Below are 23,330 nucleotides of genomic sequence, written 5' to 3' on the forward strand. Positions count from 1 at the left end.
CTTCTACATGCCTACCTATGTTGCTTGCTTAGGACTTGGAAAAGTGCAACCAATTATGCTCAGCAGGAAGAAGGCACCCTTAGGCATCCTTATCTTAGAGTAATAGTGTTTACACAGCAGGATACTAAGGAGCATTTATTCCTTAATAATCCTGCAGGAGTTATACTTGGGGCAGTCATACAGCCAGATTTCCTTGGAGATATCCCTCCTTTTTCAGCTGGCAGTGTTGTGTGAGAAGAGTTGGAGGGCTCCAGCCCTTCGTCTAGCATTCCAGATGTCTGGCAAGCTGTTCCGAGAGCTTTTGGTCATCCAGAACGTGCCAGACAAAGGGTCACAGCGTGGGCCATGCTGAGCGTACCAGCCTGTGCTGCACCTTCCACGCTGCCCTTTTTCCTGACCAGGAAATCCCTCTCAGAAATATGGCAGCTTGGTGTTTCACACCACATCCTGTTTACTTTCTCTCATCTTCGTGTCAAAAATTCCAGTGCTAGACAGTGAATAATCCTTCAATCCCGATGCTGGGCCCATTTCATTATGTTCTGCCGAGTCTGCCAAGAACAGGATTTCTAATAAGTTTTTCTTGAATCTGAACATTTGTTCATTTTCTCTGCAAAGAGTGATTGTAGAAAGGCAACTCCTCCCTACTCTGAACGCAGCCATGTGCTAACTACCTTCAGCTGCTGGCACTGGTGAGCTGGGGCTTGCTGATAGTCAGCACCACTGGAGAGAGATGGGATTTTCGTCTTTTCCCCCTCAAAAAACTTCCTTCTGTTTTTGTTTTTAAGGGAATACAGTTTTTTTTTTCACCAATTAAAGGATTTTTTTTTTTTAGTTTATGTGTGTATGCTGTTTTGGTCTGGATTAATACTTGGCTTTGTTTAGACATGATCATCATGAAAGCTCAAATCAGTATCAGGGGTATATTCAATGAATTTGTTTAATATAGTGTAGTTTTTCCTATCTCAAAGTAAATGCCATGTGGCTGTAACTGTATTTCTTCAGTGTGGAGCAATGCACATTTTCTGGTTGAAGCATTCACAAGCAACTGGGTTCATCTGGTATTTTCAGCTAAATAGTGACTTGTGGCAAATGAAATAATAGCCACAAATGAAAATGTGGCAAATGAAATAATAGCCAGCCATTTTATAATGAAATAACCCTTTGTAAGGTTAAAAATGTAAATTTAAACCTGTTTTAGGATGAGGAGAGCACTTGTGAAGAGGTATAAGAGCTAAATTCAAGAGCTATGCCAATTTTCCTTATAAACTTGCTTAATAACACCCTGTGATGCTTCCTTTAATGTAAAGGACTCTTTGCTGCTGTGTTTTATGATGAACTGTGTCGTTAACATGTTAGATCTTTGCTGGGCACACCTCCTAAATTGGGATGGAAGTGGTGTTAGTCATGGGGATACCTCTTGTTATGAATCTGAAGGAGCTCATATAAGTTGCTCAGCCCTTGTAGTGTGTTGTGGGATCTGGAAAACACTGTGCTGGCCATGTGGATGTGCTGGGAGGCTTAGAGCCCATCTAATGGCCCTGAATTTTTGGCTGTAGGGTGGCAGGATGTGTGGTCTCAGATGTGCTCACTGAGTAGCTGCCCCATTCTATGCCAGTGGCTGTGGGCTGTGAGACCACTGCTCTTCACAGGGGTGCATTTTAACTTGACAAAACCTGGAGAAGCTGCCTTTTTTCAGTCCTGGAGACTCAGTGGTGAGGGCTGTAAAAATCAAAGTGGGTTATTCCTTGTGTCTGGCTTTCCCCAGACTGAGGCACAAGGTGTTCCATGGGTTGTGGAACTGGAAAGGGCTTCAAGGTTTGGTAATGAAGGGAACCCACTGACAGCAGAGACTCTGCCAGTGTGCAGCACACGTGTATTTGCACTTCTTACCTCTTTCTGTGACAAAAACCTCGGCTTCAGCATCATCCTTTCCATATAAATGGAAAATAAAGGGCTTAGTAAGAAGTGGGATATCAAGTGTTCCTATAGTAGCCTAAAGGTAAGACTCAAGCTTGCCACAAAATACCATGCTGTAATAACTGGGAGGATGAGGGCTGAAAAGCATTTCAATAGGTAGAATGAATTGTGATTTTATTAAGGCTCTTATGTGGCTAACCCATATCTTGAGATAACGCTCTGCTGATTTTTATATTTTGAAATAAAATTTTGTTATTCAAAGGAATGGAATCTTTTTGTGTGTATCTCAGCTGTAATAGAGGATTATGCTGTGTGTTCAACCATTAGTACTGGAATGATCTACAGAAGAGTTTTGAATATGCCCCAAGTACACTTTTGACAACAGAATAGCATCACATATCAGAGAAAAAGTGTTAGATTTCCATTACTGCCTGTTACAAAAATCTTTTGCAATTGTAAGTAAAACTCTAGGAGAGAAGTATTCATAATTTTAAAAAATCACAGCTATTCTCTTTATGCTGGGTAAAGCAAAAGTTCTTTCACAGAGGGAAGGTAAGAAAAGATAAATGAATGTAGTGACAAAATAATCCAGTGTCTCAAGAGGCAGGAAAATAAGATTGCAGATCTTAGAGTGGTGGAATCTACACAGACCATAATGGGACTCCTGTTTGTGCAGGCACAGATCGAGTAGAAGCTGTCAGGGAAGATGTATGAATCCCCAAAACACTGCTTGGCAAACAATTGTCTAAAAATTATTTCTAACACTGCATTATAATGCAAATTGGGAGGAATGTGTTACAGTGTCTGTTTAAATGATGCTGTCTTAATAAGGACATCAAAGTTAGTCTTGAATATTCAGAGCAGGAAAGCACTGAAAGCTCCTTTCCAGACCTTGAAATCTTCAAATATGCATCAGGAGCTCTAGACTGACGTTGTCGAGTAGTTTAATTTTAGTTTCTTTTTTGTAAGCTACAAAGTTTCTGTTTTGATTAAGTTACAAAGCTTTGTCAAAGCCAAGAGAAGCAGTTCCAAATTTACCAATTCTGATTTAAAATAAAATATTTTGTTATATGTGCTGCTTTTCAGCCATAAATAACCTCCTAAAGAAAGCTGGTTTAGGTTGCATGCATTAAAAAATGACATAAAGTAGTTTGTCCAGTCACTTAGTAGTAATTGTTGTTTATGAATAGCTCATTTTTATCTGAATATTAGTTTTCACATACATATCTTCAAGACAGTTTAACTGATTTTTTTGAAAACAGAATTATATTGTCTTTGTTGTTAAGAACTCTGCAGGTTACTTAATCAGACAAGCCAGCACTTGCATTCAGTCTTACTGGGACTTCAATACCTATTTTGGCTTTCCTGCTTTTCATTTTTAAAAAGATCAAGCATAAGGAGTTCAGACACATTAACATGGGAATAAAAGGGAGATGGACCTTTTGTGTCATAAAATCTCTTTATTCCCTTAAGGTGTGATATATATTCAGGTGAAGAATCACAGGAACAGTGTGAACTTTTGCTTATTGAGCTCCCTGCATGTAATTTTCTACCTCAAAATCTATTTCTTAGAAGCTCCTTATCTCTGCTCCTAGAAAGCAAGGAAGTAATGAGAGTTTCCTCTCACAGGTACCTCCAGGCAATCCTTGGCCCACATTGTGGCAGTCTCAGCCATGCTCTTGGTGGCTCTGCCTTTGAGTTGAAGGGGAAAATTAACATTATAGCTCCATTTTTAATGAAAGAGTGGAGCGTAATTGCCTTTGGTGTGTTAGGATGGGATATATTCTATGCTGGATATGTAGTGTGTAATTGCATTAAAAGGGAGAATGTGCCATAACCAACAGACAGTGGAGCTTGTCAGTAAAATGCTGTTCTTCTGTGGTTTACTGACTTCCCTCAGTACTGCAGCCTGATTCTGTATTCCATCTTTCCAAAAGTCATCTACCTTGAAGAATAATGTTAATAATACTTAAAAATAGTGATACCTGTTTTTTCTTGCTATAATAGAAGAACAGGCCAGGCAATTGCTGAAGATGTATGCTGTTCTGTAGAGAATGCATTATGTACCTTGAGGTATTGGTTTGAGATGATTGTCTTTTGATTTTTCAGCAGTGGACTTCATTTTTCAAATAGTAATTTTTTTCTTTTGTTTCTTGTAGCGTGGGGCAAACATATGTGTGCAGACAATCTCTATGTTTTTAAATACAGCTGCAAAACAATTCCACCCCTTTTCCTTCTCCCTCCCTTCACTCTCAGATCTGGATTTAAAGGCACAAAACTGATTTCTGGGCTAGACAGATGGATGGGGATACAATTGAGCATCACAGTCACCCCAGGACACGTGGACACTGCAACTGTTCTGGATTGTTAAATATTCTTTCTCTTTGTGCAAATATAATGTTAAGGTTTGTCTTGTCTTGTATAATCTAATGAGAGGATCAAGGGAATTAGATGCAGGGAGTAGGCTGGTTTCCTATTTTTCTTGAACCTGCCAACATTTTCAGGCTTCAACCCAAATTTGTGTTTGCACTGTCTTCCCCCTCCCTCCAGTATGTCTGTGGCTGGGAAATAGAAGTGAAAAATCACATCTTGTATACATTTAAAAATATTTTGCCCTGAAATGAGTTTCTGGGCTGAGAAGGCATTTGTTTTCCATTGGAATTAATTATTGAGACATTCTCCATTTCTGTTTTCTGTTGTTTTTAAGGGCTTTCTGTGCTTTTAAACTTCTATAAGTGTGTTGGACAGGAGTGACTTGGTGTTACTAATGGTATTGAACTCATTTAAGTAGTAACTTTCTTGCTGGGTGACTCCCTCCTCTGCTTCTTAGGGTCATGGCTTTTTCAAAATACAAGATTAAACCCATTTCTGGATTGAAGTCATCTACCTGTAACATTGCTTTTAAATTTTAATTTTATTCTGAGCTGCAGATAACCCCTGGGTGCTGAATTACATTCTAGTTTGACTGTAGCACACAGGGAACTCTTGCTGTTACGATGGGCAGCTGAAGGGCCATCTACCCTCCATTTCATCTGTATTACATTCAAGTGAAGTTTTCTAGTAATGCTCTTCCATTCTTTCTCCAGGAGATGTTTGAGTAAAGGCAAAATAACAAAGAGAAGTATTTAAGAAAAGTTATAAACATTGTATCTAATATTAAAGCTATTATTCTAATTATATAATATCTATTCTATATATACTGTATATTCTAATATCTAATATCAAAGCTATTAAATATTAATCCAAATGATGTACTTGCCAGCAGGTAATACAACCTGGAACTGCATTTTACACATCCAAAATCAAATACAGTGGACAAAAAGAGATGTAAGCTGAGTGTCAGTTTCTGTATCTTACATTTTGGATGGCATATTTAATATTTAGAAGTGCATTTGTCAGTTTTATGGCTTTGCTTTCTGTCTCTGAGTGGAATTTTCTATAGCACAGCTGAATAGCTGGTTGGAGAGAGACTCCTTTGCCAAGTGTCTAGTCTTTGGGATAGCCAAAGCCCAGGGAAGTTTGGGTGATATTTCTCCTATTCCACATGTATCTCAAGTAAGATAAAATGCAAAGTGTGATTGCAAAGGTATTTTCTTGCCAGTATGAGGCTATCACTGTTCTTTTTAATCTCCTTTGCGGTGATTTAATTAGAAGGGGGCTGTGCCGAGTCATCTTCTCACAGGAGCTCTTGTTTTCAGTAAGGCAGAACGGGCAGACAAAAATGAGATCAAATTTCCTGCTCTGCCTCAAATCTGATGCCTTGTGTGCCTGCTGGGTGACTTTTGTTGTTTGGGCTTGGTTGTTTTGGTCTCAGACTTGTGCTGGGGCACTGCCTTCCCTTTTCAGGGTGCTGGCAGCACCTCTGGGGTCTCCTGGAGCCAGGAGTTCCCTGTGCACCCACTTGTCTTGTAGGTGTGCAGGTTCACTTTGAGCACAGCTTTGGAAGTGCTCTGGGATTTAATCTGGGGGTTTCTTTAATCTAGCAGCTTTCCTTTATGTGAGAGGCAGGAGGTACAAGTGGCTAAGAACGAGGGATTGCACCCTGAAGAGTTCTGGTCTGCTTTCCATGGCAGCATTGTGAGTTTCCCTAGTACTTGAATGATTGCTGTTACTAAACTAAACATAACCCAAACAACCTCCCCCAGAAAGCACCAAATGCAAAATAATCAATCAATCAATCAGCCTTAAAAATTGATGAGCTGTGATGAAGATTTACCCAGAAAATAAAGTAGAAAATTTTTAAAATTTGCTTAATACTTACTAAAAGGAGTATCATTACATAGAAAGGGGACAAAGATACTTATGTAAAGTGCTTGTTTTCTGTTTCTGTATTTTATTCTGTACGGATGCCTCAGAGAGCATGGTTATTTGAAAAAAAGTAGAAGAAATAAAAATACTTACTTGTATGTCCAGTGTTTATTGCAGCTAAACTTTGCTTCCATGTAAAAATGATACTTCAATCCGAGTTTGAAGTTGGGAAATGCATCCCTCACTTGTGTGAAGCATAAACCTGATAATTGTCTTGGCAAGTGAGGAGGGTGGTGAGTGCAGTGGGACTCGATAACCTTTTGCAGATGGAGACCTGAATTTGTATGAAACTATTGGATTGAAGAATGCTTTGAAAATAAATGATCGTGAGAATAGCAATGCAAACAGATGTGTGAAGGGTCCATTCCTGACAGATTTAATCTGGGCTAACAAAAAGGAGCTGTAAATCAAGGTTGAGGTATTTTAGGAACAATGAAGTGCAATGACTGTACAGTTTTCTTCCAGAAATTTTACTGGAGAAGTAAGAATCTTCTATTAGCCCAGCTGATGCAGCTGAAAAAAAATCAGCTTACTACTTGAGTCATTTAACTTCCATTGTCATACACACTTTTTATTGCATTATTACAGCAATGACAAATAATAATAACTCTTTACAGGATATCACATTTAATTTTAGAGTAATATTTATCTTTTCAATGAAAAATACTTCGGGGGAACTATTTTCCAAATTTGTGTGTCAAATTAAGATTATTTCCTAGCAGTAATCACTCCATTGTGCAGTTCGCTATGACAGTGGGAGTGGGAAATCGCTGTGATAATCAGTGATAAGGCCAAGTGCTTTTGGAGCCGTGCATAACAAAGCACCGAGTACTGTGAATGTTTCTTCAGTACTTATCTGACATTTCAGGACAAGTAAGAACTTGCACAATTGTAACAAACTTCCAAACAAGAGCGTACAGAGCTTGGTAGCCATAAGGGTGTTTGGCGTGCTGGATGTATTTTTGATATGTGAATTACGTGCTGTGTAAATTCATCTGTCTAAAAGTTAAGTTTTATAAAAAAAGAAACCTTAAGGCAGTAATCTCTCAGATTGCCGTGCTTGTTTAGGATAAGCTTATGTAAACTGAAGGCATATAGGCAAGGCTTTTTGAGATAAGAATCTACATTCCAGCAAGCAGTAATTATACAATAAACAATTAACTGTGCAAATAAATACAATGTTTTTTATTGAAAGACAGATTCATTTTTGAGGTTGCGGTTGCATTAACTATGAGCTGGGAGTTTGTATATAAAAAAAAGCGCCATCATATACTCAGAGCGCTCTAAAATGCCCAGCATTACTAGAATTTTGAGGTGTTAGTAATTAACAATGTTTCCGAGTGCTGAAGTCTAGGGGTTATTTTGTATCCCAGTGCTAATTCTAGCACCCTCCTTGTTACAAAGTCTTTGTCCAAGTTTGTTTTACAAGTTACTTTTATCTTCCAGAGAATTCTGCCTCTGCTCTGCCAGCTTGTGTTATGGTGTGTCGTGGTATTTGTGTGTGCTCTGCCTTCCCGTTACAAAAAAAGGTGTTTATTGTACGGGAGTGAAGAGGGGAGAAATTAACCACAGTCTTGAACAACCAGAATAAATAGAACTTTAAAATAAACAAACAACAAAAAACCCAAACAAAAAAACCCTCACTACAAATTTTTTAATTTTCAGGTGATTAATTAAAGTTCATCCACTTTTTGCTGATGACCTTTTGCTTTTACAATTAAAGAGGAGGAATGAGGTGGTATTGCTTGATATACTGTACTGGGTTTGGGGTCTTGCCTCACCTGGAAGAGCTTTTGCTGCCAAGTGCACCCCCAGAGTGCCTCTCACCTGAAAATGCAGAATGGGAAAAGAAAGCTGTGCTGCTGCAGGACTTTGGGGTTTGCCTTTAAAACGTGTATGAAAGAGAAGTCAGCACCACACACTTTGATATAGGTAAAAGCTTTAAGTAAATGTGCAAGAAAACCTAAATGTAACCTATTGCTGTTGGAGGAAATTTTCCACAAGCTCAGCATTTTTGTGAGTTCAGATAATTCTTGCGAGCAATCTGCCATGCTTCAATTTAGAAATTTATTTTCTCATTTAGTGCCTTTATTTCTTAAAAAGACCTGAAGAACGCTTCATGTCCCCAAAGTTCTATGTCTGGGTTTTTTTTCTCCAGCTATGCAAGTTTGTTCAAAAACCCCAAACTACCTTAACTTTAAAATATTTCATGTGAAAATACTTGCACTTCAATTGGCTTTATTACTTGCATAGTGTTTTGTGTGCAGAAAACTGTTGCAATTTTTTTTTTTTTTTGGTCTGGAAATAATAGAAATTGTTTAATGCTGTAAATAAAAAAAATAATCTACGGTGTCAAGCAATCATGTCTGCCAGTTGTCCATAGCAGTGATGCAAATAGTTAGATTTCAGTCAGCATATAATAGAAATCAGTTGCTGATGCATAGTGTTGAACTGCACAAAGATCTGTCCTCTACAGCATAAGCACAGGGATCTGCTGACTCTGAATTTAGGTTTGACAGTTCTCTAAATTGCAATTACTGCTGTGAAAGGTGTTGAAGTGCTAGACAATGAGCACAACGGAGAAAAGCAGTAGCTGAGGTTCTTTGTTTTTTCAAAGGATTTTGGTTCATTCTTTAGGCTTGTGCTGTAGCCTGGCGTGCTGACTATAGAGCATTGCTGAAGTGGAAAATACATCCCCTGATAGTGCATCTCAGGCAGGAAAGTCCTGCACAGACAGGCTCTTGCTGGTTCATGATGTGTGCAGGTCACAATGCTCTAAGAGGCTCATCTGCCTCTTAATGAAAATGAAGCAAAGCCAGCAGTGTTGCCAATTTTTATATTATTTGGTGTCTTCTATAAAAGTTTCCCATGATGTCATGATTCCTGGCTCAGAGGGTTTAATTTTTCCTGGTGCAGAGTGCCTGCCCCTCATCCCCAGGGATGAAAGATAAGGGAAGTCTCCCTTAGAGCAGGCAGCAGGGAGGGCTGTGGCTTTCCTTGTTCGGGTTGTTTTGGCATTTGTTTACACTTGGATTTTGAAATTGAAGCAGTGTCACATGTGCAGTGGAGTAAGTAGCAGCTACCTTGATGTCCAAAAGCAAGAAAAGAAACAGGTAAATGGTTACTTGGTTGTGCTGGCCTTCATTTTCTTCCATTTGACAGGTGGTATGCAGAGCTGTGTCTGGGGAAGCTTGAAAGTTCGGGGATTTTGTTTTGCTTCTCCCTCTGTTTTCTGCTTTTTAAACTGGAAATGATTAGAGCTTTTGGCAAGTTCCTGAGGTTGCTTGGTGTTTAGATTGCATTTATTTCTTCTCTGCATTATTGGTTTTGCACGGACACAGACAATGTATATTTTATGTGTGCTTCCATTAAGTCTGATTGAAACATCATGTTAATTTAGGTGACTCACTTAAAAATGTTAAATAAAAGCTGTGAATCATTAACTTGCATTTAATGCTAGGAGGTCTGAAGATGGATTTGTCGCTTGGTAGTGCTTTCACTGTCAGTTTTATCAAATTGTACCATAAGTACCAAAACCTTTTTAAAAACTATTGCTCCTACAGCTTCCTAGTCATTTCAGCCTTTTAATTAAATGAGGTCTTGTAAGTTTCAATGGAATTAAAAATGGAAATGTTGAAGTGGGCCTGTGTTCATAGTTATCTGCTTTGCAGACTCGCTATCAGTAAATCATTACAAAAAGTGCCCAGTGAGTGTTTCTTACTGTTGAACTCTGTCTTTCTGACCTAGTCCTTTATAAACTTTTATGTGGTCAGCTTTGGTTTTTGTAAGGTTTTTCCCCACCCTAAACCCTTTGGGTTTTTTTGTTTCAATAGTACATTTTTAATCTGCTTAACTTTTTTTTTGTGATATTCTAGTGGAACTAGATCTGTCTGATCTTGGGCTTCTGTTTCCCTGTATTTCTGTAACTTTTTGGCTTGTGATTGATATTTCATAACTGCTCTTTGTTTCTATAGGTGAACATTGTGTTAATAATGTTTAATTTCTTCCTTAGTTTAAGCTATGGAGGAGGACATTCATCACATTCAGAAACAGACCTTCACAGACAGACATACACAGCTTCTCATCAGCTTCCTGGATACTCAACTGCCCAACATCCTGCTGGTAACTGTCCATATCATGACAATACTGCTTAAATAGCTGCAGAGGAAAAAGAAAAAACAAACCAACTGTTATGAAATTTCGATTAAAGTCAATTAATTTTAAAATCAGAGGGAGTTTGTCATATAAGTGGTGGCAATTGGTATTAGAAAAGCTGAGCATGTAGCAGGAGGTTAACAGTTGTTAGCTTTTTATCAAAATGTTGTGAGTAGAAAGGAAAATATAAAGGGAGGTTATGCTTGGTATCTTGTTTTTTGAAAAAGCTGCACTTATTTTTTAAAATAGAGCTCTTCAGGATTTGGCCTATGCATAAGGGCAAACGTTGTGTGCCTCCAAGCCAGTGGCAGAAATGCTGCCCGCTCCTCCAGACTAAAGCACACAGCAGGGCTGATGTGAGCTGCTGTACTGCCATGTGCACACTGAGACCCTGCTGGGGAACAGTTAAAATTCATTTAAAATGTGGCAGTGGCTTAGGCTGTGTTACAGCTGCCTTGGGGTCTGTCTTTGATCCTGATGATATCCTGTCTTTGGATCCCCCCAGAAGGTGGGGCTTGACCCCTTCATACACACTTTGCAGGTTCCAAAGAAAGGTGCTTGAGCTCATGTGCTGACTGGAGTCTGTGTCTCCAGCCAGGTCAGAGTGATGGAGGGTTGGAATTGCAGTCTTGACATAATCTCAATCACAGCTCTGGATCTCACCAGGGCTTCCCATTGAGCCCCTTGCTATGGAAAGGTCTGAGCAATGGGAAACACATGGAGGTTGCAGGGAATGCAACCAAAACCCCTTTTCATGTGCCAATCCTATACATGTGTCCAAACTTCCATAAGCTGCCCAAAAGGGAGAAACTGGATATAGAAAAGTTGGACATGTTTCAGGAGGAATTCTGAATGTTTAACCAAGTGAAAATAGAACAGTGAATCTTCAGATAAGGGAAGCATTTTACTGGTGTACCTAAGTATGTTATAAGCATCATATTTGACATACATTTAATAAAAGGTTTTAAAATGTGTACTGAAGTTTCAATTTACAGTTGTAACACTGCATAACAGTTAAACCCAGAAAAATCAGTGTACTTTAATGTTTCATAAGGTGGGAGTTTTTAGTGAATTATGAACATATATCTGTTATTTGATTTTGCTTCTTTGAAGTTCATCTGAATTATCTGTTTTGTTTAATTTCTCTCTGCTATCATCTAGGTCTTTCAGGAATATTTGATACCAGTATGCACAGTGCTGGAGGTAACACTAAGGAAACTTCTTCAGTTATGAATTTTCTCTCTGCTATTGAGTCTCGTACTGCTCAGGCAGTCTCTTCAGGATCTACCCTTTTACCACAGTTCAGGGCTCCTTCCTGGCAGACAGGTGAACATTTTCTCTTTAAATAAATTTTATCATTGTTATATCGAATGTTTGGGAGAATTTGAAACAAAAATATTCTGACTAACTGAAAAGTCTGCATGTTTTCTACCTCTTTTACATCTCCATATTTAAAAATTTCAAAATCAATGAAATTAAGTTAGCAAAGGATTTATATGAGCAGAAGTTCTGGTTGTTTAGAAGGAGTTTAGATACATAGGATATTATTCTGTCTGATTATATCCCCAGCTTTGTTTGGAATTAGTCTCACTAACACTTTAAGCATTTTCAGGCACACTACCTGTTCCTCTTAGCAAATCTTTCACTCTCAAACTCTGCTGCCTATGACGGTTCTTCTGTGGTATTAGTACTAAAATCTGTAGGTAGCTTTGGCCCCTTTGTACACAGAAGTAATGGGCAAGGTGTGCTCAAAAAGAAGGTCTGAGGTGCATGTCAGATAGACCTAAGGGATCTAATTTACAACTGAACAAACGTGCCATCTCTTTTGGCAGACTGACTGCCTTCCACAAACCTCCCCCATCTGTCAAGCCTTCTGTGCAGAGCAGGAAACTGCAGATTTGGAGCTCGCTGTAGACAGTCACACCAAGATAAGTGTTGCTACTGCATCTGTGGGTAGCTTCAAGTTCTGGTTAATCTTATGGAGTGATTGTGCAGCTGTGCAGTGAATTGGATCTATTCACTGATCTAGCAGAAACTGTTTGAGTGGCTTTTTTCCTTTGGCGGGATGGTTTTCCTCTGTATCAGCAGGCTGATCTGTGTCTCAGTGCAGCTGTATGATTGCTGTTCTGATTTGGGGAGGAGACACAAGGTAGCCTGAATGGAGCAGTCCTTTTGTTGACAATTTGCACTCGTTCTGTTAAGGGTAAGGTGCAGCTGCATTCTGTGAAGAGCTGCTCAAAAAGTTGAGACTAGAGGCTGTGGCTTTTAACTCACTCACCATTGACAAAAGCAGATATGTGGGAGCACAGATGAAGATGCACACTGGTAATCTGGCAAACAACTTTAATACAAATCAGTTGTGAGTTGAGAGTTATGATGACCCATCCTCACATCAGAATGTCAGCTGGGAAGAAATCTTTTTTTCTTTTTGTCCTAGCATTTTCTCCATTGCAGCCTGCCTAACAGTGAATTGCGAAGAAGGGGGAGGCGTGCTGTGGGTCAGGCTTCATGTTGGTACCAATGATTGGGAGACTTCTCAGTACTCATTACTGAGAACTCATTCGTAAGCCCATTTTTCAATATTACCAGTTCTCTGAGCTTTCTGTTGTCCTTTAATACTTTTGCTGCTTTTCTGTAACCCTCGATCCTCCTAAGTGTCTATTGAGAGCTTTATCTTCACAAACTTCTTTGAGGGAAAGCAAGAGCTCTTCACTCTGCAAAGTGACCTGTTTTCAGAAGGGTTTCTTACTTTGGGGTTTTCTCCAAATCCCCCACTGCTGATTTGGGGGGAAAAAAGAAGAACATTGTTATATTTGTCCTTCCAAGTGTTCCTTTGATCTGTGTTACGAAAGTTCTGATTTCTTAGGGTAGTGAGGGTGTGTCTGTGCATGCAACTCAGTACCTTTGCCATGCCTTTTGTCTGCTCCTGAACAAATATTAGAATATAAAGCCCAGCAGTTCTGCCATAGTAGTGCTCCTGTGACAGGCTCTTGTCTGGTTTAAGAAGTTACAGGTATTTGGAAGGGTTTTGATTTATGGAGGAAGAAGGTAAAAAACAGGTTAGATGAGAAACGAACATCTGCAGTTAAAACAGGTTTCAATTCTTCCCTTTCTTTGAGGCTTCCAGATGGCCCTTCCTTTGTGTTAGCAGTAGGGATCAGTAAAAGAGAGCCCAGTTGTACATGATGTTGCAGTTTTTTAGAATGGGGGGGGAAGGTGCATTAAAACACTGATTATGCTTTCTCACTCAGAAAGACTTTATTGTTGACTAAGGAAAAATACCTTGGCATTCCTTCACTATCACATCTCTTCATATCAGTTTGTCTTGGACTGAAAGGGAGAAACAAAGAATTTATTTCTCAGCTTCACCTGAAACTTCAAAAGCAATTGTATGATTAAGTTGCAATCAGCTTAAGAAGACTTACAGTATTGTAAAATGAAATCTTTTTTTAAGTGAAGTATTTTTTTCAAAACCAGCTTTATTTACTGAGAGTTTTCATTTGTTCTTGAATGATGCTAAGCTAAAAAGTGTTTTAAGTGTGCAAGAAGAATCTGAAAAGGTCAAATCATTCCACTGATTTAAATTTTTTCTGATTTGCATGCCTGGTAAATTTCCCAGAGGAAACTGATTCCTTTGCAAAAATTTTAAGGTTCTCTGGGAATAAACTTGTCTTCTTTGCTTTTCTTGGTAGACTTTGAAAACAGTACACAAACTTCACCAGTGTCTGCAAGTTACAGGGTGAAAAGTAAGGTGAATGGTTACAGGGTTGCAGGGTGAATGATATGGATCGCTGCTCTAAGCCTCAAAGCCTTGCAAGGGAATTTCATACTCCTGTTTCAGCTGGAGTAGTGTGTTCTGTTGAGAAATCTTAAACAGAGAAATCTGTTTAAGCCAGGGTGTCATACCAATGGCTGGATGCAAATAAGAAATATGCTTTTCGTTTGGATAGTTCCTGCTGCACCATGCAGATAATTGCTGTCTGAGAATATTTGGGACTCTCACTTCAGAAAGCATACAGATTATATTTACTGCTTGTACTGAAAGTCAAACCCCTCCTTTAAGAAAATGAATTGCAGAGTGTTTAGACCTTTAGCTATTTCACTGTATGCTCTGAAATGTTTCCCATAAATTGAGTTATAAAATTATTGGTGAGGGTAGCTCCAGGAGGTGGGATTGCTTCTTAAACTGTGTATGTATTACAACTGCTAAGGTGTAATTTTGCCTTTTTACTGTTTATTAAAGGTGGCCAGGGCTTTTGATCGGTTTACTATGATGTTCTTTTTAAACTGAAATAAAAACTAATAAAGAGCCTTCCATTTCAAAGCAGAATTAATCCTGTACAATTTTTTAATCAACAATTTGCATCGTAAGGATATGAGGCTTTCCCTCAGCAATTCACTGCAGGTATGGAGTTTGGCATTCTAAAAAAACCCTGCACTTCCATTTTGAAAATTACCCACAATAAGTGCCTCCCTATGTATGTTTGGGATTTTTTTAAAGGATGGTGATTCTAAAGAGCATTATATTTGTAAATGCTGTAAGAGCTTGCAGTTAAGTGACTTACAGAAATGCAATGTTGTTACTTTTAAAGCTTTCTTATGCTCCTTTTTCCTCCTTGTTTTGTTTTTGTTTTTTCCAGGTATGCATTCCTCGACAGCCACAGAACTATTTGTTACTGGAGCTTTGCCAACCTCTGGAACATTTCCACCAACCTCTGCTTTGTCAGCGTATCAGCATCCCAACACCTTCAGCAGCAGAAACTTTGCTACTACCCCTTCTCTTACTCTTCAAGATGCCACTTTCAGTGCTACATCCAACGGTCTCTTAACTGCCCACGATCCTTTATTACAGATTAAAACATCCCAAGGCACTGTTCCAACTGCTTTGACATTCGAGCGCCTGGGCAGCTCCGTTCTGAGTACCAGTGTACCCCCCCAGTCATCAACATATCGTTCTGCTCAAGAATCTGCACCCCATCTTTTGCAGCCTCAGTTCAGTTTGTTGCCTTCGACCCTTGGAGGAGCCCAGCAGGTGTCTCAGGCCTACAGCACATCTGTCTTCACTGGTTCCACTGCTTCCATGGACAGAGCACTTCAGCGAGAATGTAGTGTTATTAAACACCACCAGCGGCCTTCGAGTACTCAGTCTGTCCAGCCTCAACTGACTGTTTCACAGCATTCCTTACACAGCTATTTAACAAGTACGAGCGGAGTTAACTTTCAGGATACATCTAGGCACTCAGCGTTACCCTGCAGTCCCGTTGGAGATGTTACTCAGGTGAGCAATGGAGCACCACAGCAGAAGACTTCTCAAGTCACAGTGGAACTTGCTCAGTCGTACACATCTGCAATTCCGTCGCCCGGTTTTCCGTCTGCTTCCACTGCAAAAGTGAAAAACTGTTCCATGAAGCAGCCTCCGAGGTCAACAAAGACCCCCAAACCTCAGAGTGTAGCTCCCACTGTGCAGACACAAAGCTATGCCAAAACTGCACAAAACCAGAGTTCTGTCATTACAGGCCAAGCACAGATCTATTCTACAGCACAGCTCCCCAGCCTCTTGTCGGTCAGTCAGTCCCAAAATTACGTATCTTGCCAGGCTCAGAATGTGCCACCTGTCAGCCACTCACAGGATTTCTCATCCAGTAAGGTTGAGAAGCTGCCCTCACTGTATAAAACATTGACTTTTTCTGGGCAATCACAAGCTATTACTTCTGACAGTCAGACTCTAAGTTACTCCTCAGAAGAACAGGTATTGACCTCGGTTCCAAATGAGAACTACTCTGGGCAAATGAGGGAACTCTCTTCAGTCAGCCAAGCTCAGAACTACTCTTCTAGTCACTCTCAGGGTTTATCTCCAGTTACCCAGTCCCAAGTTAATTTTTCATCTCAGTCACAAGTTTTAGCAGCTGTTAGTCCTTCAGAAAGCTATTCTTCAGGGCAGTCTTTAACATTAACGTCGCCTTCTCTTTCCTTCAATGCCTCTCCTCGGGTACAAACTCTTCCAGCCTCGAGCCCTAATCAAAGCTATATTTCTTTACATTCTTCTCAGAACTCTCAGTCACAAGAATCCTCCTCTCCACAGTCTCAAAAGTTTTTGCCATCTGTCCAGTCTCCTTTTGCATCCCCAGCTCACTCCCAGACGCTGCAGAACAACAGACCTTCCTCAGAAACAAAGTCCTATGTTAAAAGGAAGTCTGACTCTAACTTGTACGCCTCCTCGAAACAGGAGGAGGAATTATCAATGCAGGACATGCAGGCATTGCAACAGCAAGCTACTCTTGAATCTTCCACTCAAAGCCTAACAGAGGAGGAGATCAACGCTCAGGATGCATCCTACAGGGTCTCAAAAGCAAATGACAGATACTCTCAAAGCGTAATCAGAAGCAACTCTCGTCTTGAAGATCAAGTTGTTGGACTTACTCTTCAAGGAACAAAAAAAGATGAAAGAATGGTCAGTTCTGTGGAACAGCTTTCCCAACACATTGGCCATATCAGCAGCCTAAGCCATGATATCAAAAAGACAGCGAATTTAATGCGAACAACACAGGGAGCTGTGAGTGCTAACGAACTAAACCAGCAGCATTCCCTTCTGCATAAGGTACATGACAGTAAAGCTCAAGAGCAGCAGGGCCAAGTCATTAGCACGCCACCGCAGGTGCAGCCTCATGCTTTAAGACATGGTCATCAGCTGTGCTTGCCCAGTGCCCAGGTACTGCTGGAGTCAACCTGTGACTTGCAGATTCTTCACCAGTCAATCCTGCAGTCGGGTTTAGGGCAAGCAAAGGCATCGCCGCAAGTGCAAAGAATACAGAGTCCTCAGCAGGTGGCACATCCGTTCCTTCAGATGGATGGTCACATTGTTCAGAGTAATGGGGGTCATTCTCAGCAACAGCTTCATGGTCAGAATTCAGAAGTAATGAAAATGGACATTTCTGAGTCTTCAAAACCACTACAGCAGCATTTGACAGCAAAAGATCATTTTACTCAGACAAATCAACATGATGCAAAAAATCAGTTTGTTTCTCTTAGTTCGATATGCTTCCCAGAATCTATGCTTCTCACTGATGAGAGGAATATATTATCCAACGTGGATGACATCTTAGCAGCAACAGCAGCAGCCTGTGGAGTGACACCCTCTGACTTTGCCAAATCAGCCTCTAGCGAAGAGGAAATCCAAACTGTTGAAAATAGTGAGGAGTCTAAAACGCAGTTCCGATCGTTGGATTCCAGACATGTATCTTCTGTTTTCAGTGCCTCACCTACTGTAGTTGGAAAGCCAGCAAGCAGAAATAATATTTCTCTGAATGGAGGCCAAATTACTCTAAATCTTACCCCAGTGTCAACAATACAGACAAAAGCTGTGAACCTGGATCAGCAACACCTTGAAACTTCTGATCAGGGTGTACCAATGAGAATGACCTCTCCCAGCCTTGGTCCTGGTCAGGAAGAGCAGGAGGCTGTTCGAGTGAAGAAACAATCAAGCATCAATCATGAGTCTGAAGAAGATAATGATGCTTCTGTTGATGGTACACTGAATGCAAGGGAGACAGAGTTTGTTTCAAGTGGTAGGAGCCTAAGTGAGGAAAGTGCTGCTTCGGAGAATGATTTTAATGTGGGTGGTGAGGATGGTGCAGTAGCAGGTAACCAGTCAAAGGTTCCGTTGCAGCCGCTGTCTGTGCCCCAAAGTGCAGATGGTGCCATTAATAGAACTGAAGAAGAATGCCAAGATTTAACTCAAGGGAACCTTCAGAAAAAAAAAAGCAAGGGAAAAAGCCAAAACAAAAATGCTGCAGAAGATGACAGTGCAACTCAGAAACAGGTAAAAAGAAGTGGACAGTGTAAACGTCAAAATTCAAGAGGAAATGATGCATGTTTCACATACTCTTCTCCTGTTTCTGAAGGTTGTTATGATACTTACCAACATCAGGAAAGAATGAGGCAAAAAATTAAAGAAGTTGAAGAAAAACAGCCTGAAGTCAGAACAGGATTTATTGCATCTTTTTTAGACTTTCTGAAGTCTGGGCCTAGGCAACAGTTTTCCACTCCAGCTGTACGAATGCCAAACAGGACTAGGAGACCAGTCACACAAATAGTTCGTGCCCCTTGCCTGCAGCCCTCTGCAAAGCCTCAGCCAGCAGCAGCAGCACCTGTGGCTGCTGAGGTCAGTGGAGAAAGTCCAACCAAAAAAGCCGATGAGGAACTTAAGAAAAATTTAGAAACGCTGCCTTCATTTTCTTCTGATGAAGATGATTCTGTGGGTGGTAACCATGATCTTCAAAAGAGCATCTCTACTGCATTGTCAGCCCTGGATGAAACATCTGACAAAAAGATCAAATCAGGTAAAAGGGTTACTACAGGTGCATATGTTGAAGGAGATTTTTGTAGCTGATGGGACAAAAAAAGCAATAGTTTTATCTCTCTTCAGGTAAAGGTTTTGATTTGGTTTGCTTTTGGCCACAATTAAGAGTTTTCTTCAAAAGGTGTATTGACTATGGACTAAAATAGTGTTTTCCACAATTGGAAAATATGCAAATAAACTTTTTCATGCTACTTAAATAGGACTAATGCAAAAAGTTATTTTAGCCTGGAGTTGGAATAATGTGTGTGTTCTCTTCGATTCTGGCTTGAAACACTAAATATGATTTTTATCTGGGAACATCACCAAAACATGTCAGAGGTTCTAAACCTATTTTTAAAAAATTTTAGCAAGAGAATATATTAATAATTTTCATCAGCAGGTGATAAGTTCTTGCTAGGTAAACACGCATTTTCTGTGACAATGAAGTTGCACTGGACACGTGTGTGAAACAACTTTTGCTCTTGTAAACTGCACTTATTTACTCCTTGTAGACTGCTGCTCGTGGTCCAAGGTAGGAGTCATTTGAGCCATATTGATCAGGGGTGTTGTAGCTCCATGTGTGTTGATAGGTTACTAACAAAATAACAAAACCTGGGAAGGATTGGTTTGGGCAGGGAGAGGCAGGCAGCAACCACTGATCACAGTAGTAATTAGCTTTTCACAACTTTTCAGTTTCAGTTGTGTTACATCCATGCTGTACATCCATGTTCAGAGCTTTTAGCTGATGGTGCTTTGTTTTGAAGTATTTTCAGCATACAGAATGTTTTTGCCTGGACAGGTCTCTTCAGTAAAGATTTTTTTCCCCCCTCTGGTAAGCAATTAGAAACTATCCAGCCAATCATATAATTGTACTAATTCCAGAGAAATACTATGTCTTCCAAAATAATCACAGGGAGAAAATGAAACATTTCTTTAACTCTTCTCAGGATTCAGAACCTGTGACCCATAAGCTGATTCTTAACAAGAGAGAATGAAGTAATGGTTTTCCTTTTTAGATTAAAGGAGAAAGGGAGAATTTTTTTTTCTCTAGGTGTGACATAATTTACTGAAAAATACATAGGAAAATTAAACTTGAATTGTAGTAATCACACCTGAGATACTGGGAAATTATTACAGAATACGTTGAGATGCTGAACAATGCTTTTTCTTAATTACTATTCTGGTTTTTTTTCTGTGGCTATTTCTATGTGATTATGTTAAGTGTACGTGTTTCAAAATGGTTCTTACAGAGGATGAAGTTCCTTCTGTGTCTTTCAGTTGAATATATATTTCAAACAAGAAAGCAGTGATTGTTTTTCTTCCCAGAAAGCTGAAATCTGGACAGTGCCAAGGCATGAGCCTCTTGCTGAAGTTTGTTAATTTTAGTAAGCCATTTCTGTGTACAATGTCCAAAGAAATATTTCAAATGGGTTTTTTTGTTGGGTGAGCATTTCCATTAGTGTTTTATTTGCAGTGATTTCTTTTATGATATTATTGTATCTCCTTTGTTATCCATAAGGATGTAATATTTATGTCACCAATTTCTTGAATTCACCTTCCTGTTTTGTGACACTCAAGATTGTTTGTACAAGATACTTAACAATGACATCTTTCTTCCTTTCTTGATGGTGTTTTGTAGGTTTTCTAGAAATACCCTTTTCTGTCTGTCTTTGCAAATAAGTATAGACAGACAAATATTAAAACACAGTCTTTTGTTGATAGTATTAAGAAGTACATGTACCTTTATCTGCTGTTCTGACAAATATGTAAATATACCTGAGCAACTAATAATGGTGTGGCTAATTAAAGCTGTCAGAGCTCTCTCTCACAGAAGAAATAGAACATATTTGCAATAATGTCAGGTGATGTATCTGGAATAACACATTTCACATTCCAAATTACCAATTTTATTGAATGGATTTAATGAATCTTCACTTAGTTAGGTATACAGCTTTTGTATTGACACATTAATTTGACATTTAACTCCTTTGTTTGGAATCACTTTTGTTCAAATTTGTTACATTATCTTTTGTATAATTTTTCAAGTGAAAATGTCAACAATTAGCAGTGATTGTAACAAAACTGTGAAGTGGTTTAAGTTTCCTGAGTCCTGTTAGTAATCATGTTATAGTTAATATAACTTGATTTCTTTTAGATCAACAAGTCAATGTTAAAACTAGTATGCATAGAAGATTGTAAAGTAATATCTAAAAAGGATTCTAATTTTTTTCAGGTGGGAAAGAATAATTTTGAAAGGTGGGACTTCTCTTTGGCTCTTTGGAATAGAGGAGGAAAGGAATGTTCTTTTCCCTTCTTTGTTTTGTATCATCAGTTCTCATTGCTCACCTCTGTTAATATTAAAAATCATTAGGCTGTTGCTAAAGTTTTAATCTGGAACTTCCAGTTACATTATCACAAGATATAAATTACAAATGTCCAAAAGTCACGCAGAAAATGTTTTCATATTTCATGTCTATTTCTCTTTCTGCAATCCAATTTCAAAAGATTTATCAGCAGATAACAAGATTCTGTGTTGTAACCTTTACTGTTGTATTGGCTTATTGTGACAAAGTACAGCAGTATTACCTGGTGATCATGTCTGTAACTATCAAATTGTTTTCCAAAGCATTCGGTTTTGTTAATTCCAGATGCTAACAGATGTAGCAGTTTAATACAAACAGAGGTATATTAGCTACAGTATTCTGGTTTTGTTTAAGATTTAGTTGTGGTCAAATACTGCTTCTATTTTAACTCCTAGAACAGGTGTTTTTCCTAGAATAGTTGCTTTTAATATAAATTGTAACAGAAAAGAAGAGAAACCTAGCTCCATATTACATTGCTAATCCTTGATAATTTAACTGAAATTTGGATTTTTTTTCTTCAGAAACTGAAAAAGGGACAGTTGTTACTGCTGCTGCCACCACCACCAGTGCTGTAGTAAAGCAGGAATCTCCACAGACAGCTGCTCCTGTAGGCAATGCGCAGGAGAAAATGAATCCAGCTGACCCCTTAAAAGTAGCTCAACAGGATGCTGTGACTTCAGAACAATTGGCAAAAATGCAGGAAACTGTTGCAATAGAAGGATGTACTGATGAGGAGAATATGGACAGTGAAGGAGAGGGGATGTACAGAGAACGTGATGAATTTGTAGTGAAGATTGAAGATATAGAGACACTAAAGGTAATCTGAATATTTGCTGGGGGGGAAACACAGCACAAAACCCCTGCATATGAATTTAGCCTCAAGGAACTACCAGAAGAGGAAAGGCTGCAGATTAGTTTTCTCTTTCTATTCTAATATTCTCTGATTGCTGCCAAAATGCCTTAAAGGTGTCTTTCTAGTGCTGATTACAAAACGTGTTTTCAATGTACATGACCCATTTTATGCTACATACATAATAAAGTAAATCTGTGTGCTGGTAACCTCTGTTAGAACTTGGAATTACCTATTTTAATATTAAAAAGCATAAATTTTTCAAAGGCTCTTGACTTTTTTTTTTTTTTTAAGATAGGAGTAGACTTTCAAGTGAAATTTGCAAAAGAACTTGAATGGAATTGGCTTCTGGTTCTTTGTAAGAGGTTCTGCTTTGTACTTCAACAAGAAATTATTGCCATAAGCAACCAGTACAACCCTTCACATGAGTTTATGTGAATTTCTTTGTTGTCTTTGATTGTTTGGTTTGGTTTTGTTGCTTCACCATTTTAATTCTTCTGCATGTTGACCTTTCCTTTTCTTGCTATCATAGCCAGCAATGTTCTTACTGTTAGAAAATTTCTAACATTTTTGATTACTTGTCTCTGTGCTCGTCCTCTTAAGGTGCAGTTTTAAATTAAGTAATGCTGCTTTGTCACATAAGACAAGTGTTATCAGTTTGAAATATTCCCTTGTCACTTCTAAAGTGGATCAAGATACGTTAGGAGATATTTTGAATTTTAAGTTTGTTAGTTCAGGAGTCATGAAAAAGTAATCAGTGTTTGACTACGTTTTCCAAAAGGTTTATTTGAGTTAGTAGCTTGTTTAGAAAATTCTCATTCAAGCTGATAATTACAAACTTGCCTTGATGGAAACAGGACTTAATAACAATGGTGTTGGAATTTTAAATGACTTATTTATATTTTATCCTTGGGTAACTTCCTCAAAAAACGTGATGCACATATTTCTGGAAGAGAAAAAAGCACTGCTTTTAGCAAACAATTTTTATGTTCTTCCAGGTTGCATTGCAGACAGGAAAAGAGCCTCCAGCTATCTGGAAAGTACAGAAGGCTTTATTGCAGAAGTTTGTTCCTGAAGTGCGTGACGGCCACAGAGAGTTTGCTGCTACTAACAGTGTGAGTCCTCAGAATTCCTTGGGAAGCCTCATGGGAGCTGCTTTCCTTCATGCAAGGCTAGGAGACTAAATAGAATGTGATTCTGGCATAGCAATCATCCTAGAGGGGAAAGCCCCCTCCAACTCAAACTCTCCCTAAAGACATCCATGCACTGATCTTCTGCTTTCCAGCGTGGGGTCTTTGATATCATTTTGATATCTTTGTGAAGGAATAAGTTGTCCTGACCAGAATAAAATCAGTGGAAAAAAGCTTGTGAACCAACTGCTTTCTGCAATAGGGGTGAT

General features: G+C 39.1%; 1 protein-coding gene across 2 annotated transcripts in view; it reads left to right on the forward strand.

The window, feature by feature from the left end:
* QSER1 (glutamine and serine rich 1) overlaps positions 1–23,330 on the forward strand; it is a 43,119-nt gene that overhangs the window by 6,458 nt on the left and 13,331 nt on the right. For both annotated transcript variants that reach the window (XM_038137345.1, XM_038137346.1), the window contains exons 2-6: positions 10,238–10,347; positions 11,542–11,706; positions 15,021–18,719; positions 21,603–21,898; positions 22,930–23,046. In XM_038137345.1, coding sequence (XP_037993273.1) covers positions 10,238–10,347; positions 11,542–11,706; positions 15,021–18,719; positions 21,603–21,898; positions 22,930–23,046 — 4,387 coding nt within the window. The remainder of the gene's footprint in view (positions 1–10,237; positions 10,348–11,541; positions 11,707–15,020; positions 18,720–21,602; positions 21,899–22,929; positions 23,047–23,330) is intronic.

This window comes from Motacilla alba, chromosome 5 (genome assembly GCF_015832195.1).
Source record: "Motacilla alba alba isolate MOTALB_02 chromosome 5, Motacilla_alba_V1.0_pri, whole genome shotgun sequence".
Classification (NCBI taxonomy): Eukaryota; Metazoa; Chordata; class Aves; order Passeriformes; family Motacillidae; genus Motacilla; species Motacilla alba.